The following is a 20,806-nucleotide window of genomic DNA, read 5'->3' as shown; positions in this document are numbered from 1 at the left end:
CTTGGCCGAGGAAAACCTCTGGTTGAATAAGCGTGAAAATCTAATTACTTCTTTAAGTGTTATAAAAACAATAAAATTGTTACGGTCATTGTTTTTTTTTTTACTTAAGTACACAAAACTAAATGACTTGTTAGATCATCAAATCATTATTTGATTACTCTTAATTTTTTTTGAATTACTATAACATTTGCAGTACATACCATCAAATTTTAAGATATACCTGTCATTTTCATATCCGCCGAAAACGAAAGGGACGGGTAATTGACAGATATAAAATTTATGACGTCCGTCATGAAGCAACCCTCTCATAAGCCGACAAAATTGAGTAGTTTCCTAGGTCAAAGATAAAATACGAAATTCTAATTACTAAATAGACAGACCTTTAGGTAACAAAAAACGTTTTCTTCGTTTTCTATTTATTTATAAACAAAAATGTAATAAGTGCGACATTTTATTCCGTTTTTCTATAACGTCACAGGTTGCTTTGTCATGCAAATTCCATAGTAATTTCGTGTTTTGACGTTTAGTAAAAAGTAACTGATTTGACTAGTTGGAAACTAACCTATTAATTTTCCAGCACACGTCAAACAGTTTGTATATCAGCGAGATGCCTTTTTGGTTCGCCTGTCGTCACTGTGTTCGTGTATGAGATTTTTGTATGGAGTGTTCGGACTGTGTCTGTCTATAATGTAGAAGGTACCTTCATAAAAAAGTCATACAGATTGTCATAATTTTATTTCAATTACGTTATTTCCGAAAAGAACGGCTGTGATAAATTATTTATATAGGTAATTAGCTAAACCATCGAGTCACTAACCATGTCTGTAGGATTCCGAAAGCATATGACCATAGTAAATAATATAACAACATGCTTACAATACTTTTAACATGAGACTGTTTAAAAAATCTAGACAGAAAAATATCCTTTTCCTTTCAAAAGTTGATGTTCAAGATAATCTTCATCTTGAGATCATAATAATTTGTCATATTGAATCTTAATCAAATTCTTTAGAAGCTTAACAAACAACATGTATACCGTTGTAGCCACATTATTAGCAACTAACATATTGCTTTGATGTTTTCAAACAATATTATTTCCTACTGAGAACTCAAACCTTTTCAAAAAATCTCTCTTATGTAATTAGCACATAACATAGTACATAATATAGTACATCAATACCAACACGAATAGGTAAGTAAACGCATAAACTGTTACAATAAAATTGAAGCCATTTCTGTCGCGTAATGTCAAGAGTCAAGCCTTACGTCTAAGGCTACAGAAATATCCTTGAAACAACTGTAATATTACTAAATAATATTCTTACATATCACTGTTACTTGGTAATAGATAAATGTAGCTAATACAATGTATGTAATTTAGTAACAAAATGCCAGTTTTCGAACACTATCTGGAAGCAGAAACGGCAACAGCTATAGAATATATATTTAATTTATTTATATACAGTCTGCAGTAGCTGACTTTTATAACTATTAAAACATTTCATGAAAATCTTTTGCTCATTGAAGTGAAATCCATGATTAGAGAAGTAACGTTAAAATAATTTATTTAGAGACTATTTTACAATGGTAAAAACAGAAAGGTCCCGATAACTTGTAGTAACAAGTGAAAGTATCTACAGAAAAGTAGGAAAACTAACAATGTAAGAAAATATGAACCTAAGCCTATTTTTAAAGAACCCTTGCTAATAAACAATGACAATCGACTTTTTGTTGTAAAATACTTTATTAAGAAATATTAGAAGTGAAAACAGTTAAATCAGAGTAAAGAACTTGAGCAAATTACATAATTTATTAGCAAAGGACACACTTTTAATATTATAAATAAGTCATATGAGTGTCTAGTGTCATTATCGAGGTTTCTCTTCCTTTCCTTCATCTTGGAGTACTGGTGACTTCGCTTCGCGTTCGACTTTCAACCATAAGTACCACATTGAATGAATAATGTACGTCGAATACGTATTAAATTTACGCATGAAACACACGCATGAAACGCACGCATGAAACGTATGCATGAAACGTACGCATGAAACGTACGCAGGAAACGTACGCATGTTCGTACGTAACGTACCTTTGGTACGCATACAGATGCTACTTCCAAGTGTGTTGTAAATAAAAAAAAAATGCAAATGTACATTCAGTTTGTGGAACAGAAAAGAAGAAAATGTTATATAAAAGAATCAGGAACAAGAACTGTTTTTGCTGTACGCGACACGACAGGCAATGTGTAATCAACTGATTTTCGAACGAATTTCCTCCTTACGTTTCCAGTCTAGAACGAAGCGGCACCTTTTACGTACAAAAATAAAAATAGCATCCATATTCATTCTAGTGAATCAGTCTAGTTTTCGTCGTAGAGCGGCGTGGCGTCTCCTAGAGACATCGACCTTGGGCTGGTGTTAGTGTGAGGCGTGGAGCGGACGGAGTGAGCGCGGGACGAGCGGCCGGAGTGCGCGTGGGGGGTGCCGCGGGACTCGTGGCGGGACTCGCGCGACTCGTGCCGCTCGTGGCGCTCGTGCCGGTCGTGGCGCGACTCGTGCCGTCTGGACTCGTGCCGCGGCGTGCTGCGCGAGTCCATGCGGGGTGTACGGCTCGATTGCCGCGGCGTTGACATGCCTTCGCTGTTGAGAGAAATAACAAAAGATTTTAAAAATATGGAAATGTCAAGTATAAAAATAATCCTAAGAGTCAAAGATTACAAGTGAAATGACGGTTCGTCGTATTATTCGATAGAGTGGAGTGTCTCCAAGTTTTCATCTGGCTTATTTCGGCCAATCTCAATAGAGATAACAGCGTGAGTTTATCCGTAAAATGACGATGGGTTCTGGTATTAAATATCGAACTATAATTACAAATGAAGTCCAAAATAAAAAGTAAGTAAAATGAATTTGAAAAGTGTTTACCTGCTGCGCGGCGTGGCGGGCGTGTCGCGGCCGCCGCCCCTATGCCGCACCCAGTCCTCAGCCGCCTTCTGCCAGTCTGCGGGCTCCGTGTACACCGGCACCTGCATCGGCACGGGCTTGTGCCGCGGCACGGCCGGCGCCAGGAAGTCCGGCTGCCGGGGCGTCGTCGCGAACGGTGTCATGTACGGCGTCTGAGCAGACGGCGTATAGGGAGTATTTATATACGCCGGCCCGGGAGTGTGTGCCGGAGTATGGAAGGCCGGAGTGTGAGCAGCGGGAGTGTGGTACATGGACGTCATCCCATGCGGCGTCCGCAGTGCTGGTGTGCGCTGTACCGGCGTCCCCGAAGGCGGCGGATCCCGGAAATGCTCTTTGAACCATTTCAACAAACCGCCTAAAGAATCGAACATTCTCTGCCTGAACTTATAACCGTCTGGTGTGACTGAAACATATTCGTGCGTACATCTTGAACGAGGTAAGTATGACAGTAGAAATCTTCCAGGGTGATTTTTGGCTGCGCTGAATATGTAGTGGATTTTGTTAGGGTTTTTGGCCTTCTCCTCCTTGAGCCACTCTTCGGCTTTGTCCCTCATACCGCCGAGGGGTTTGTAGTACTTGTAAGCTATGAGGTCCCGCGCGTGGCCCGCCATCGGTGTGACGTAACGCGCGATGATTTCATCTAAGTCTTCGAATTCTGAGCCTTGAATCCAGAGACTTCGTCCTGTTAATAAACAAGCAATATCATAGAATTTACTTTGTAGTTCCAAGACTCGTAGAAATTACACTCTATAAAATAATTTGACTGCACACAAGCAACTTTTTCTATACAGAAGAAGTTCCATCAACAATGCTCCACCACAAGTTGTGGCAAGTAACCTTGAGCTTTATTCACATGAAAAAGTTGACAAAACATAATTTTTTTCTAAATACAAACCTAACGAAAATGCGTTTTCTTTTCCTTCTTCTCGAACATCGATGTGCTGGCAGATACCTTCGGCAACCTTCCACGTTACTGTGAGATGATCCGAACCCTGTTAACAAGCATTAACTTTAATTATTGTAATTTTTTCATATCTATTAACAGATATTGAAAACATTGGAATTCTTTTAAGGGGCCTGATTACCCTAGTTGATTTTTATTTATATCAAAAGTACCGTTGTATACTGAACTAGGGTCGTCAGTGCATCAACGTTAATAAGAGCACAACTTAAACTTGTAATCGAGTCCCGTTGGAGATATTGTCGAAATCACTGTGTGAGACTATCCTTTGTTTGGCTAGGGCATTGTTGGCTGAATCACCTGAATCCGTAATTCTGATCCGAAAAAAGTAAGATGATTCCGAGTTCAGAAAGCACGTTAATAAAAAAATATTATTTAACTCAACATGTGATCCATACCTTACTACTAGGCCGGACAATGACCTCCCCCTGCGCCATGTTCTCCATCAGCTTCTCAGCCTCGGCGAAGGATATGTTATGGAACGCCGGATGCACTATCACTCGCTTCACGTACTGTAAACGCTCCTTAGTCGCCTTGGCCTCCGTGTCCTTGCGAATGTCCTTGTCTTCTGATTCCTGATCGTAGTACGGGTCTTTAGGTGGTCTGCAAGTTGATAAGGAATTCGTGAATAGACATACATACATAAACTCACGCCCATTTCCCGCCGGGGTAAGTACAGACTATGGAATTCCATTTGCTTCGATCCTGACACACTTCTCTTGCTTCCACCACATTCATCAATCGCTTCATACACGCACGCCAGTTCCGAGTAGATCGTACTAAACCTTTTCTAAGGACATCTCCAATTTAGTCAATATACGTCCTTCTAGGTCTTCCTCTGCCAACTTTGCTTTATACATATATGTATAGTGAGTAGACACGTTATTATGAATACGTTTAAGACCGATAATTAAATGTTCCGTTTGTTATTGTTTATCTTTATCATCAATAAATAGGGTACCGTGCCGCGCGTGTCTTCAATAAATCTTTTACTAAAAGTTCAAAATTGCCTTGCAAAGTAAATTAAAATCATTAGTCGTGGGTAATTTATTTTTTACAACGGAGGGTGAGATGACGTCAGCGCGGGTAACCTTGAAATGTTAGCTGTCACTTTTGAGGATACCTTATTTTATTGTACCACGAATCCAACTACACTCACCTCCACTCTTTATTCTTATCCAGCAGATCAGAAGACTTTGACGAGCAATCCACAGAGAATCGTTCGACGTCTATCTTGAGTACCCTGCAGTGCACCGTTTGTCCGATCCGGACGCGCTCCGTGGGGTCTGCTACGTGTCGGTCGGAGAGGTTCTTTATGTGTATATATCCGGACAGACCGTTGTCCAGTCGGATACGCACGCCTGTCGCTTGCCCCGGACATGCGCCCGCGTCGAAGTGGTTCCATACCTGGAAGAGTTTAGTGGTTTAGGTTAAGTTAGTAAAATCTCGCGGTGTATAAAGGTGTGCATCTTAATGAGCAGAAGACTGACAACCCTAACTGACTGGGTATCCATGGTAGATTTACTCACTTTAAAAAACGGTCACCAATAGACCTTAGCCCCATAATCTTCAGCTTTAGAAGAATGGATGTGATGAATCTTGTGGTGATAGGTTACAAGCGCATCACTCATAAAGAGGAAATTATGCAAATAAGCTCTTAATTCCTTAGTCAAGGCGTTTACATACAGAAGTATTCTCGAAATAATAAATCTAGGCGAAAAATGCGATTCCATCAATACGGAATATGAAAAACTCAAAATACTCGTAATCATACACAATATATTGATTCTTACCTCAGACAACTCTGGGAAATCATTCTTATGACAGAACGGGCACTCCCATAAACCAGTTTCATCGTTCCTCACGGGATTCGCCTGGTCCAACATTTCCCTTTGAGGCTTCCTATGCGTTATACCTATAACCGAAGCCAGTACCATCTTCCCTACAAAGAAGGTCTCTGGCGATTCTTTGGTTAGAATATCAAACAATTCTTCAGGCGTTGGTGACCGATATGGCACTCTAAGATCCTTGTATCTAGAGTTCAATTCCGCACGGATATCGTACAACGTTATGCTCTTGTTACCAAAGCCTTGTCTTTCCAATTCTTCAGCAAACGCATCTAAGTCGAGATCCTTGAGTCTTTCAGGAGCTTCGAGAATTTCTTCCAAAGCCCCAGCAGGATTTGCATCTTCGTCTTCGTATTCTAGAGCGTCGACGGCCATCTTGCGCGCCCATTCGTACGTTTCCGGATGCACTCGGGATCCGTCCAATACTTCTATGTACGCTTCAGTACTGTCGCCTAGACTACTGGTGTCTATTTTGATAAAACCTGAGCAGTTGATGAAGACTTTCGGCCCCATATGACAGACTGTAACTAACTGTGTCCTATTTTCTAACTTCTGATTGGTTTGCTTGAAAAGTTTTATCAACGCTTGAGCTTTTCTAGGACCTAAACCGCATACGAATTGGAGTAGTTCTGTTCCTCTGCCAGTGAGTATTGCTTCGTTGACGTCTACACCGACTTCGTTGACTCTATTGACGAATTCTAGCTCTATTCCATCAAGTAAATCTTCCTTAGCTATCTGGTCTTGGAGGGGGTGGTATCGAAGACATAGGATCTCCTCATCGGGACCGCAAAGCTGGGATATTTCCATCAGAGGATCTTGTAACAGGCGCCCTTGACAAATCGCTTGGCGAAGGATGTCGGGGTATTCTCTGAAATCGTTCTGGAAGAAGAAAGCGGATAAATTAATGTTTTATTTAAGGAGTTCAGTCGATTCTTCAGCATGAGCGGAATCGGAGCGAATGGACAGTAAGGAGCTTCAGCATTTGCGAATTACTACGTCAAGTGAAAACGCAGCTTTAAAGTACTCTTCTAGGGTTCTTGTTTCATCTGTCAGCTTATTTTTACAAGTAAAACTCCAAAGCAGTTTTAAAATAGTACAAAGAACTTACCCGTCCCCGTATGCTGTTACTGTAAATCTTGCTGATATGATTGTCTGCAATCTCGACGGGTATCCTGGGGAATTGTTCGTCTTCAATAAGCTGTTGTATGCAGTCTGCCACGTCCGCTTTGATGTTGAGGGCCTCACGCGACTCGCCGCCGATCACCACCACGTGAGGCTTCTTGCGGAGGATGAAGCTGGTGGGAAAGAACGACATGTTCAAATTAACTTTGTGTATGATAGAATTAAATATGTACCAAACTCTAATATAGTAATGTAGGCATGTGTAACGCGGTTTAGATGAGTTACTTCGCGTATTGAAAGCGCGAATCACTATAAAAACGATATTTCTGTGAAAAGGATCTAACTAAACCTGTTTGCTGTAATAATAATAGGATCCACAAGTCGCAAATAAAATGTAAGAAGTGAGTCATTCGCGGTCCTCTTTTACGACATTTTCAGTATGATAAAATTAGAGGCACTTTGGACGCATTTTTAAACGAATTCGAATGGTACGTAAATGTATGAATAATGGTCTTCGATGAAAAAATCTCAGCCAACGTACGATCTCATACTTGAAGGTCAAGATTTTCCTGTTCGTACGTGTTCGCACAGAACCGGCCTTATATTTGCCTGCGACTTACCGTCTCAAGGCAGTCATGTCGGCTTCCTTGTTGGTCCTCTCCATGTGGTCCCAGGCGTTGCGGCGGTACAGCAGGTGCGGCAGCCGCAGGTGGTCCACCACCTCGCCGCCGCCCGCCACCACGCACGCGAACGCGGAGTGCGCTCGGTCCGGGACGTACGCTATCGATAGCACGCGTAGACCTGCGCCACAGAATAACAAATAATACTATCTATAGAACGGTAACTCTCCGCCCCGCACCAATTCGTATCGGGCGCCGACCTCACCCCCTCTGGGTCTTCATCATCATCATCAGCCGTACGACGCCCACTGCTGGGCATAGGCCTCCCCCAAGGAACTCCACGACGATCGGTCCTGCGCCGCCCGCATCCAGCGGCTTCCCGCGACCTTCATCAGATCGTCGGTCCACCTCGTAGCGGGCCTACCCACTGAGCGTCGTCCGAGACGTGGTCGCCATTCTAGAACTTTTTCGCCCCAGCGGCCATCGGTTCTCTTCGCTATGTGTCCTACCCACTGCCACTTCAGCTTCACCTCTGGGTCTTACTTTAGTCTAAATAGCCGTATAGGTGTAAAAGGGAACGCGCATGGACTATCTGTCTCGCTCATACTTACGCGATAAGGCGGTACATATGTTAAAATGTGGTGTTTACCATTGGAAGTATCCCACTCGTCGTCGTCATCATCAGACACCCTTGATTCGTACGGCGCCACCTTCAGCCAGTCATAGAGGCGACGACGGCAGCACCTAAACGACAATGAATATGAGATCTTTTTACCCAAACTATAAACTATATATTAATTTATACTTCGTAAAGTCTAAATGATAAACAGTTTTATTATTACTATATATATTTCTTTTTTCAACTTATTTAGGAACCGTGATAACCCTGACTAATGAATCCTGGCTCCAACTTTAAACCACTGAATTCGACGTCGTGTTTGAATTCATGTTTGGATCATAGATAGTTGATATCACGTGGTTTCCAGGGTTTGTGCCCGGTTAATGGCAGTAGACTCGTCCTTTATTACATGAGACTTAAACACAGCTGGAGAGAAATGGGTGTATATGCTATCCACCTCACATCTGCCTACACCTTAACACAGACGTAATACTATGTTATCTCTCTCTCTATTTAAGAGCTGCGCTCTTGTCGGTGGAGTAATCGCCATTCCTCTCTTCTTCCCTCCAAAACCTTCACCTCCCGATACGACACGACCTGCACCTGCACTATGTTATACAGTCTTATATTTATCATCGACTCACTTGAGAACATATTCCTTGGACTCCTGCAGTAGCACAGCATTCAGTTCGCGCCTCAACTCTGGCATTACGATCTTAGTGAGCGCTATGGTGACCGCCTCCGCGCGCAGTTCGTTCCACGCTTGTACTGTCGCCGCAAATTCATCCTGTTCGACAAAAACTTATTATTCACAAACCTACTTCATCTCTCTCACGGGAGTGTCAGCACGACGGGTAAAAATCCTCAAAGGAATGGGGTCGCTCCGCGAAGCCTGTGAAAACCCCAGGAGGCTTCTGAGCTTCTGGAAGGAGATAGGTTGGCTTACGTAGTCAACAATTACACGCATAATGGGCCATCTTAGAGTCTAAATGCGGAAAACAGAGCCCACTAACATAAACATAAACATAAAACCTACTTCATCTATCGTTATTGGTCATGTACAATGTCCTTTTAGCCACAAAACACCACTAGATTATTCAATGAAGAAACCAACCGTCACGTTCCCGCCAAAAAGTCTCTTGGATCATAGACAATTATCACGTGGTGATATCACGTGGTTGGATCTGATATAATGGCAATAGGATCATATAACAAAAGACACAAACCTTTTGATACAACTGCTTGAGTTCTTCCAAGTAGCTGGAGCTAGTGTTGCCCTCGATCTGCTCGCTGATGGACAACTCTAGCAGCTTGTCTTCCGCAGCCATCGTCAGCTTGAGGAACTGCTCGCCAGTCAGGTCACGGACTGGCTTCTTCTTTAGATATTTTAGTCTGGAAAGGTAAGTGAAAATTAATGTGCGGAAAGGGAGATGGTTTGGGATAAGTAGTTGGAAATTAAAAGTTCTAGAATGTTCTTCTGTGAGTAGCTGTATGTATACTAGTCGAAATGTACAGCCATGAGCAATATCATGTACCCACTTTAGAACCCTGTCGCACTATCATATTTGACATTTAAGGAGACTTACGGTTTAAATTTGACAAAAAAGTTAACGTGACATGGTGCAAATATTAGTACTCGTGACAGTACAGTTGTCCTTTACCCAGAAACCTTCTCGCAATAAGACAACTGCGTGGTCGTGAATTGTTTCAGTGAAGGGTGTTTGGACTTCATATCAACAGTTGCTGCAAGTTGCCTTTGGTTACTTGGGGCTCTGCCCGTGTATGTAAGTCCAGTGCACAAAGGTAAAGCTAAGCAGCCGCTCACCCGAAGCAGGCGTGGTTCTCGTCGATGTCCTTGACGCCGCGCGCGGTGGGCCGCACACTGATGGAGGCGCGCTCGCGCAGCGCGTCCCGCAGCGTGGCGCGCAGCTGCGGCTCGCGGGCCAGCTGCACGCCGCACATGTACACGGCGCGGCGCAGCACCTCCTGCGCCGACCCCATCGCGCCCGCCTGCCATACACAGGTACTTTGTACTAAAAGCTCTTAACATACCCCGGACAATACATACGGAAACTAATGCGGTCGAGACAGTCCGTGCGCGCTCTCCCTTACTCTTTCTTACAGCCATTTATAATGAAGTGAGACCCAGACAGTCGGCTCTACTACCCTAAGAGTAAGAGTGAGCGCGGGGACTGTGTCTTGCTCGCACTTACGCTATAGGTGGCTTTAGGTGATCCGTGCAACAAAAATCTCATACTAACCGTGTACCACTTACACTCCCGTGATTCGGTACTTACGTCCGCATGACCGAAAGGTTGGTCGGACCATGGGAAGGTGGTTGGCTAACCCTATACCACCTAACGCGTAAGTGCGAACGAGACGAACAATCCGCGCTTTTATGTGCATTTATGCATATTTGGTGAGGTAAACCTAGTGCGGTAGGGAGCGGAGAGTGGCCGTTCCATACGTAGTATTCTTATTCCTTATTCGTTCGTCACAGTACTTACGAAAGGCGCAGCGGCTTCTAGCGGCGGCACAGCGGGCTGCTCCACCTCGTGTCGCTGGTAGTTGTCTCGAACATTCTCCGCGAACTGCTCGGGAGTCAACCCGAACATCTTCACTAGCGGCTCTGCGGACAAAGGGCATTGCAAGTGTGACTTTGAAGGTTATAACTTGTATTGCTGAACTAGCAACCGTCGCCTGAAATCAATATATAACAGCCTATATACATCCCAATCCCAATGCTAGACACAGCTGAGGTGTTTTTTTACGGCTAGTAGCCGAGACCAACGGCTTAGCGTGGCCTCCGAAGCACGAAATATATAAAATTATTAAAAACTATCAATGCAAACCGCCGCAAATGCAAGCAGACTACTCTGGGCGCCATCCCAATCGCGTCATACAGAGTACTGCGAGGCGGAAGGCAAGAGGGAAACCACTGTCCTATTTGCCCTAAACACTAGCATGCAGAATGCTATACCGACAAGAGTGCGACAAGAGAGCTCTTATATTAGTGATCGTCTTTAGTACAATCAAGTAGATGTAATTTTTTTCGGGATCGGTCACTGACACCATATATAAGACGTTTATGTTATGTTTATGCTACTCTCAGGCACATACCGATCCCAGCCTTCCGACACAGCTCGTAGGGGCCGGAGCGCACGGCGTACTTGACCTCAGTAGGTTCTTCCTCCTCGGGCTCTGCCGCCTCCACCGCCGCCACCGCCTCTTCAGGGTCCTCACCGTTCTTCTCCGCTTCCTCACGAGCCGCTTTCCTGTAAAAAAACAGCTAGTGAGTTCGATTTTTTTTAAGAAATTAAACTTTAGTTGCTACTTTGCCGTACAGTCATGAGCAATATAATGTACCCACTTTAGGACTCTGTCGCACTAACATATTTGACATTAGTGAGACTTACAGTTCAATTTGTCAAAAAAGTTAATGTGACATGGTACCAAAGTGTATGTACATATTAATACTTGTGACCGTACAACGTACGTACATACATAAGATCACGCCTATATCCCGTTGGGGTAGACAGAGACCAAGGAAATCCACTTAGTACGGTCCTGACACACCGCTTCTTCCACTCTCATCAAAGACTTCATGCACGCCGGTTTAGAGTACTCTTGACCTGGCCTTACTTTAAAACAAACCAATGTTGTCGGACAATATCTTATCAAAAAGATAGCATGCGAAAGAGACATGCCAGAAAAAAATACTAGATGTTAAAATCAACTTGATACCTTCACGCGTTCCCGAGAAAAAGCGTCTTAACAAACAGACGGACAGACGGACGAACAACAAAGTGATTCTATAAGGGTTCCGTTGGTCCTTTTGAGGTTCGGAACCCTATAAATATTGTTCTAACAACTGCAGCTGGCGAGGAGTGGATGTATATACCAATACACCCTTCCTCCACAATCAACCCTTCGGGGTAACATGCTTATTAGAACTCGTGCTTTCTCTTTCCCTCTAGCACTCGTAGATCCAAGCTTTTGAAATGTAGAGTTGGACAAAGCTGCTGCACATTCCTTGGACAGCTATGAGAACAAACATCTCCATTCTCAATGAGATTAAAGTCACCAAGCGTCTGCTTACCACATGCCAGGAAGGAGTGCTGAGTTTCTTTGGGGATATAATGCGATGCCCATTGCACTGTCTAGAAAAAACATTATTCTGCGCCAGTTTGAGGGTAAGCGTGCTAGAGGAAGAGCGCCGATTAGGTACGTGGGTCAGATCAAGCAGGTGTCAGGGGGGCCTATACAAAGAGCTGTACATATGGCACAGGACCAAACCCAGTGGATGCAATCACGATCCTCAGCAGTGAGGGAACGACAAGAAAGAGAGAAAAGAGCACTCGTAAAATAAAATATTTTCAAATGCATACTTTTTGTCCTCTAATTCCTTCTTCTTCTCTTTAGCACGCTGAACTTTCTGCATCTCTGGTAACTCCGTGGAGTAATACAGCAGAAAGTGAGTGTGTACATCGCGTAGCTCTTCTGACGTTTGTACATTCTTCAACCTGAAATTTATAATATTGCAATTTATATATTATATTGTAAATTATCTAAATTATTAATAAGCATATGTTACTACAATATCATTTTTTTTTTATCAGACACTAATTGAACATTATAATGGTGCTAATTCCTATAGACACCTTCTAATTTTAAGGTAAACCTGTCATTTTCTTACCCGCTATGTGTATGTCTCATTGACAGGCATAAAATTTATAGAACACACGTCAATTTTAAGCAGAAATCTAAAACAAAAATTTGACATCGGCCAATAACCCGACAGAATGAAGTTGACAGCACACGTCAAACGGGTTGCATACCAGCGAGATTCTTATTTGATTCGCCCGGATTATTCATTCATTTTTAAATTAACAATCGTTAATCATCCGTCCCTTTCCATTTCGGCGGATAAGAAAATGACAGTTATAACTTACAATAAAATTAGATAGTGTGTACTGGAATCAGCACCAATATTTGTATGCCTATGTTTGAATCATCTGACAAAGATGTAAAGGCCTGAGATGATGATTGTTAATAGGTTGTTATTGGGATAGGGTTGTAGGGGGGGTGTTGGGTTGGGTTGCTGTTGGAGGGTTGTTGGGTTGTTGTTGGGTTGTTGTTGTAGGGTTGTTGGGTTGTTGTTGGGGGGGGGGGGCGCCTGTTAAGCAGAACTATGTCCAGCAATGAACGAGCATAGGCTGTTGATGATAACACATTATAACATACCTCTCAATATCCTCATCCTTAATAAGCCGCATGTTCTCAGGAATAGGAGCATCAGGGTTGACCATCAGTTTGTCCAGCTGGAACTCTCGCATGTTCTCCAACAGTTTCAGCAGATTCTCCTTCCTCTGCTTCAATTGGCACCACTGTGTAAGGTAAAATGTTAGAGGTGAACCTGAAGCATACAATAAAGGATAACAGAACAGGACGGACACCCTGCCCCGCACAAATTCATATCAGGAGTCGACCTCATCCTCTCTGGGTCTAACATTAGCCATAATGGCCGTACCGTTATCATGATCTGCCTAGCGGTATCCCATCTTCACGGGATCCGCTTACCTAACCTGTAGATTTGATAGGTCCGGATTTTTCAGAAGCGACTGCCAGCTTTCCGACCAGCCCAATACAAGTTAGGTCTCATACCTTCGAGACGCACTTCTCGAGAAAGTAGGTTTCCTCACGATGTCTTCCTTCACCGCTGAATATGTGATAACCATTTATGATCCTTGGTTTAGGCAAATACAAATACAAATTGATTTATTTGTGAAACACAGGTAGAGTAGGTTGTTATACATATATATAGGTTAGAGCGCTGTGATCTGCCAGTCGGCGTACAAATATAAATTCATTAAACATTAATATTATAAACGAATTAATGCCTGGAACGAAATAATGGCCTGTTTTGGGATTCGAACCTGCGTCCTAACATTGAGAGCCAAGCATTCTTCCAACTAAGCTACCATGGCTCTTGGCCGTACAGTTCTATACATACTATAAATCTTTATTCTTGTATAAAATTTTATGACATTTTGAAAGTCTCGTTCATTGCTTTCTCATGACTCACAATGACATTCTGTGATAATACTACTGCTCTCAGGTGGGGAGATACTCGTCGTAATCAAACAATTCAGCAATTCTCTTGAATAATGTTATATTTTCATAAATAATGTTAACTCTCCAACTCTTCATAACAGATTACCGCAACCGAACAAAATTCCCTTCACTGCCTTTTCCTAAAGCGGGAAAACATTCCCGTTCGAAAAAGAAGAAATCAAAAATCAAAAACAAAAGAAATAATATGCCAGTTCCAAATTAAAAATAATAAAGTCGTGACACAGATTCACCACTTTATTCCGTCTGTTAAGTTATATAATCTAATAATAATTAAATAATAAAATAAACATTACGAACCCTAACAATTCAACCATCTGTCTGGTGTCCAATCTTTTTAATTTATCTGAAATAAAATTCACTTAACTGGTTGTGATTATCCCCTTTACCTTAGCGTCATACTTGTAGACCTTCCACAAGTCGTTGATGCTGAGTTCTGGCTGGACGTACTCCTTGCGGTAGAACGCTATGAAGGGCACTTCCAGTGTCTGGTTGCGCATGAAGTCCAGCGCTTGGCGGATCTTCACCACCGTGCTTGAACCTCTGTGGGACAATGTGACGTAGAGTTAACCTCCTAAGGTTGAGACTTCCGAACAGAATAGTTAAAACACAATGGGATTTAGGTTTTAAAAGGAGTTTCGGTAAAGAGTGATTTCTTATCTTTTGGACTTTTTCTATTGTGTGGGTTGTAGGCTGGATTACCAACCTCAGCAACCTTGGTGTCAGAGTTATTGAGCTGTCAAAGGCCCCTGACATGCCTCATGTAACGACTACGTATTTAAGTTAATTAGATACACAAAATAAACATAAACAAGTACACTCAACTAAAATATTCAAAAAGGCAAGTTATGGTAAGCTTTTTAACCTCCTAACTGCTATATCTTTATAGAAAAAGTTCAAATTAAACCAACTCAAAACTTTAAACACCTCCACACTACCACCACTCCTCCTAAACCATCACCACAACCACCTCTGCTCCTGCTGCCTCTGCTTTACTATACACCTCTGCCTACCCTTTCGGTTGTGCTCACGACTATATCCCTATTGGGTTAGTCAGATGTATATCCACCACAAAATCATCACACACCTCATCGAACTTTCTGATAGACCACTAACTAACTTAACTTTGAATTGAAACTACAACCTGATTCTTCTAAACTGAAATGTCCATAGCAAAATGCTGTTTACTAGTTCACTAACCTGCGCGACCTCTCCCGGGCCTCCTGCGAGTCGGCCTTGGAGACGGGCGCCTTGAGGAACGCCTGCTTGTATATCCACTCCGCTTCGTCCTCCAACTCCGTGCTTCCTTCCTCCACGGGAGTGATCGGAACCTCGCGGATTTGCATCCGCTCTGGCACGTCTGTTTTGCGTATCTACAAGGACATTGATCATTATCAAAACTTGTTAAGTCTCAACGCAGACACATCAGAACAAATACAAAAATTAACACATAAAGACGAACAGCCTATGTACGTCCCACTGCTGGGAAGAGGTCTGTTCCCAGTTCCCTCTAATCAACCGGGGGGGTAAAAATTAAAACAAAAAACATACACAATCTATTTTAGTTTTAACCTACACACCTATCGCACGCCATTGCAAAACATACTTTTTTAAATTTAGAACAATAATAATCCATATTATAAAAAAAACCAGTAAATATTGGAACCCCATCAACCCTGGTGTCAGGGTTACTATTGAGCCGCCAAAGACGCACAAAGGTTTGTAAGAATGATAAACAACTATGTTTTTACAATAGACACAACAGTCCACAAATCCCCTACGGCCGTCTAGGACACCGAAGCTTCGTAACCAGTTACGAACAACACATAATTCGAAGTTTGACACGTCTCAAAAGGTGTCCCGCTGTGAACCTCATAGCACTTTCCTATGCTTCTACACTTTTTAACCAACTTCAAAGAAGGAGGAGGTTCTCAATTCCTCGGGATCTTTTTTTCTTCTCTTACTCAGAACCATAATTTGCTAGAGCGAGTGAGCGACCGCATGCTGAGGCACACTATCGCCTTGTAAATTCCGCCACGTGCGGTCGTTTTCTGTCGCTCTCGCAAATGTCGGTTCTGAATAGCAGAAAAGGATAGAAGTATAGGAAAGTGCAAGAGGTGTGAGTATGACGTCACTAACCTCATTGTCCAAGTCTGTGAAGTGACTCCTCTTCAACTCACTTGGCTCATAAATTTCGAAAATAGACTTCTTGCTTGGTCGTTTCGGTTTGCCCTTCTTGGTTCTTCGTCTTTCGCCTAGAAATTAACATTAATAAAAATGTATCATCTCTGGTGGACTGGGAGAAATTGCTGCACGAGCAATAAGGCCTCCTGTTGTGCCTTTCCGTAGTTGTTGGTCCTTATTTCTATATGTTGTGTCCTTTGTGGTCAACATATTTTATTAATAGAAAAAAAGAGCTGATTAGAGTTCACGATTGTGTTTCCTTAACACTTTCATGGAAACGTTTACAGACGATCTCGATCCCAAGTTTCATACAAGGTAAAGGAGGTGAAACAACCAGTGGTCGGTGCCGTGAAAGTGTTAATAGTCTAGTCCACGAAACATATCACATCCACGAAACATACCACATTTTATTTGACGTGACTTATTGAACATTTGCCGCCGATGGCATTAACTACTTGGCCAGACAGGGAGCGCTGAGGGCTTTCACTCGTTACAAAATTTAAGACAACAGGCCTGAGGGTGCCCAGGTGGGCGCGAACTTCGACTCAGGGCATCGTCTGAGGCTGTATAGCACAAGCCATCTACGTAAACGTCAAAAATAACGCTGGTTTCAGTTCATCAGCTAGATATGCATTGCGCGTATGCACCAGACTTGCCCTGCATTAATTACGTCTATTAAAACAAAATCTTTTAATTCTCTAATATTTAACACAATACCTTCTTCTTCTTCATCGTCTTCCAGGTACTCATCCTCATCTTCTTCATCTTCATAATCTTCCTCACCATACTTCTCAAACTCATCGTAATCGAAGTCCACGCCGAATATATCCTGCCCCTCTTGGAGAGACCTGTGCAGTTTAAATAATCTCTAAAGCATAGAATTAGGAATTATACTACGTATAGAACTCAACAACGGCAACTCTTCGCTCCTCACCACCGTCTGAGCTAGGTTTACCTCACCCCCCCTCGGACATAGTTTAGTCTTCAATTGTATGGCGTCAGACGTCACACACACAGATGCGCATGTACGATAACGTCAATGTGTAGTGTTTATGTAAAACGTGGTTGTTTGTATGAAGTGTCCTAAGCTAAGCTAAGGTGCTCGTCCAATAGAACGAAATCGGACGTCAGTTCTGCGTGACTTGCCGGATTCAGATCGGATTACAATCGGAATAGTCATTTCTAGCTTCCTACAGAAGTTACTAAGGCAAATCGTAATTTCTTTGGGAGCGAGTCCTAGATGGCGTGCTCTGTACGTCAATTTATTTCTAGATTCCTACAGAACTTACTAAGGCAAATCGTAATTTCTTTGGGAGCGAGTCCTAGATGGCGTGCTTTGTACGTCAATTTCTTTCTAGATTCCTACAGAACTTACTAAGGCAAATCGTAATTTCTTTGGGAGCGAGTCCTAGGTGGCGTGCTCCGTACGTCAATTTCACTCCGATTCCATCTCGAAGCACAACTTATTTTGGGCCAATTTCTAGTTGCCTGACATAAACGATTTATTAAACTTACGCATCAGTGAATATAGGTTTCCTGCGTGTCTTTTTCTTAATGGGTTTCCCGTCGTCGTCTACAATGAAGTCGTCAGCATCAGATTCATCTTCCGCCTCATCATCATACTCCACCTCGCGAGGGGCGGCCGACTCTGAGTGGTGGTCTTCATCCTACAAAGAAAAATGCAGTCAAACTACATAATACACAATTCATACCTGTTCATCATCATCTCCCTAGCAATATCCTGCGCAGGAAAAACCAGCCCAATACAGGTAGGGTCACATACCTCCGAAAATGCATTTCTCGGGAATATGAGTTTCCTCACGATGTTTTCCTTCACCCCTGAGCATGTAATAATCATTTATGGTCCAAACATGACTTCGAAAAAATTCGACAATTGGTTTAAGCCTGTGCTGGATTCAAACCTGCGACCTCAAAGTGAGAGGCTAGCGTTCTACCAACTGGACTACCATGACTGTTCAATCTAGTCAAATAAAATTATGTCAAATAAGTTACAATTTTGTAACATGTTAAGGTTGCCTGGCAAAAATTGCTGTTTAGCAATAAGACTGTCTATTATGATTATTTTATCAGTTTGTACATATCCTAAGTATATGTTTTTTGTGTAATAAAGAATTATTGATTGATTTTGAACAAGCCTCAAAATCAAAATTTTGTACTTTGTATGGAATACTTAGATGCAACCTACATGCAACATTCTCAATAAACATGGTCAAACATACTCATTGTTACATGTTTGATTAAAATTTCGTAAATAATTCGAAAAGAAAAATGATAATGTTTTGAGCCTTTTAGACTTGCTTCTATTTTTAGATAAAAGACAAAATACAGGAACAAATTCAAAATGCTAATTTTGCAAAAATTGCAAAATGCTAACAATATAAAAATTACAAAATGCTATTGACTTCATTAGTTAATTTTGTAGTTTACCAAACTCTTTGGACACTAATGTCTAAATAAGATTTTAATAATTATTATTAGTGACAAACAACTTTCAATGTTACTCACTTGCTCATCTGATCCTCCCACGAACAGTGACTCCGCAATGACCTCTCTCTCAAGCTGAGGGTCATCAGCACCATCATTATCACTGTCATCATCTTCCAGCCGGCGGAGACGCTTGAACTTATTCTATTGAAACCAAAAATATATATATAACTTTTGAGGCATAAACATAACATAGTCAAAAAAGAACCTAAGCAAAAAGGAGATAGATATTTTTTATAGATAGCTTTTTTAACTGTACTAATCATAGTACCAACAACATCATCTTATAAAAAACTCAGTACTAATGAAATGAATTCTATATGGTTTTATGAACAATTAATTCAAATAACTAACATTGAAGTTGAAGCCATCACCAATGCGCAGCCAAAACCAGCTGAATCACATCACATCATCACAGATAACTACCAGAATTGGCTCTTATATGATTAAAACAGGTAATTTTAATAAAATGCTACAAAAACAACATAAACAGCCTATATACATCCCACTGCTGGGCACAGCCACAAAATGGCAAATGGTTTTGATTTTACAGGCTATAATCAAATGCAATCAGCAAATAGGCTATTCAGTTGACTATTTTGATCAACAACTCCATGTGGGTTGTTTACTTTATAGTTTGTCCACATAGATTTAAATGTTGAGAAACATTTTTGGCATAATGCCAACATGATGCTAATCAATTGTTGTTTTGAAGAATACACTTATAGGTAATATGAAATCTACAAATATGATATTATTCAACCCGCTTGCTTATCTTGCCTAAATGTTTTATTTAATTATCTTCCTATCTATCCTGCAGCAAAGAACCACAGTGAAGTGTACTTCACCATTCCTCCTACAAACTGACAGGAGGGCCTAGACATGGTATCGAGACCCATATAGCTATAGTTTTCTTAAATTATTAACCAAACTAGTTACCCTAGCAACTTTGACACCAAGATTCTCCTCAATAAGGTCATAATCCTCATCCTCCAATCGGTCATCTAGTTCGTCATCACTTTTCTTTCTTTTCTTTGGTCCTGCACTAGCATCCGAATCCTCGCCATCACTCCCGGACTCCTCTATAGGAGCGTCATCTATCAAATCTTTTAATTCTTCGCGAAGACGATCTTCATCATCTAAAACAGACAAAAATTAGGTTAGGTAAACAAATGCAGACAATAACATAACAGAACAGGACTAACGTATTTATGACTCAGTGTGAAGGTGCCACATACAAATACATGTGCTCCTGCCTACAAATCATTGTATCCAAATTTATATGAAGATTACAGTTAGGCTAATTCTCTTAAGTCAATTAAAAGTATGTCGATCTCAAAAAATTTTAGGTTACGCTATTTATAGTAAATTGCATGCCACCAGGCTTGTTGTTTCAGCAAATTGGAGTGTAAAACATCTTCCTATGAACAGAGAACTGCGTAATTATGGAAGAAATGGCTACAAACCCTCCTCGTCTTCATCTTCGTCGTCACTCTGCACGGCAGCTTTGCGCTTCGGCTTCTTACGCTCCGTCGGGCCCTCGTCCTCTTCAGAATCCAACTATAATACAAAACACACCACAATTACTACTGTATCCGCATATAACGCAACGTAATCACCACAGAAAGCAAGCTTCTCCAGATTCTTTACTAACCTCGCTTTCCTCCGCCTCAGACTCCAAAAAATCGGCCATCCTCGTTTAAGTTCCTAAGACAACTAGACAATACACTTAAAAATACTTTTTACTGAATAAATTAAGCTAGAAAATTTACTTTTTCTACAATAAAACTAAAAACTATGCCTGAGTATGAAAAGAAGTCAACTCTTCCTCTTTCACTTGACTTTACTTTTTAATT

General features: G+C 41.7%; 1 protein-coding gene across 1 annotated transcript; it reads right to left on the bottom strand.

The window, feature by feature from the left end:
* Nucleotides 1-720: 720 nt before the first annotated feature.
* On the bottom strand, nucleotides 721-20,784 carry LOC126371824 (transcription elongation factor SPT6). Its single transcript, XM_050017188.1, has 25 exons — nucleotides 20,605-20,784; nucleotides 20,417-20,510; nucleotides 19,890-20,089; nucleotides 18,972-19,094; nucleotides 17,961-18,112; nucleotides 17,163-17,293; nucleotides 16,401-16,516; nucleotides 15,462-15,634; nucleotides 14,651-14,804; nucleotides 13,374-13,516; nucleotides 12,518-12,652; nucleotides 11,250-11,404; nucleotides 10,637-10,758; nucleotides 9,955-10,139; nucleotides 9,356-9,521; nucleotides 8,774-8,916; nucleotides 8,160-8,254; nucleotides 7,511-7,691; nucleotides 6,877-7,063; nucleotides 5,715-6,647; nucleotides 5,081-5,328; nucleotides 4,320-4,524; nucleotides 3,856-3,952; nucleotides 2,922-3,642; nucleotides 721-2,639 (listed from the first exon to the last, which is right to left on the bottom strand). The coding sequence occupies exons 1-25, from the start codon at nucleotides 20,641-20,643 to the stop codon at nucleotides 2,360-2,362; spliced, it is 5,178 nt and encodes a 1,725-aa protein (XP_049873145.1). The 5' UTR covers nucleotides 20,644-20,784; the 3' UTR covers nucleotides 721-2,359.
* Nucleotides 20,785-20,806: the final 22 nt, after the last annotated feature.

The sequence above is a fragment of the Pectinophora gossypiella genome, chromosome 13 (assembly GCF_024362695.1).
Source record: "Pectinophora gossypiella chromosome 13, ilPecGoss1.1, whole genome shotgun sequence".
NCBI lineage: Eukaryota > Metazoa > Arthropoda > Insecta > Lepidoptera > Gelechiidae > Pectinophora > Pectinophora gossypiella.
Note: the sequence above shows the minus strand (reverse complement) of the source record. Positions and strands in the feature narration are given on the sequence as shown.

What these genes read in the sequence shown, in the direction of transcription:
- LOC126371824 (XM_050017188.1), bottom strand. Translation starts at nt 20,643, where the DNA reads ATGGCCGATTTTTTGGAGTCTGAGGCGGAGGAAAGCGAG. An exon ending in GTAACAGCATACGGGGACGG is followed by an intron (nt 6,648 to 6,876) that starts GTAAGTTCTTTG and finishes TTCTTCTTCCAG; the next exon opens with AACGATTTCAGAGAATACCC. An exon ending in CCCGCCACGCCGCGCAGCAG is followed by an intron (nt 2,640 to 2,921) that starts GTAAACACTTTT and finishes TTCTCTCAACAG; the next exon opens with CGAAGGCATGTCAACGCCGC.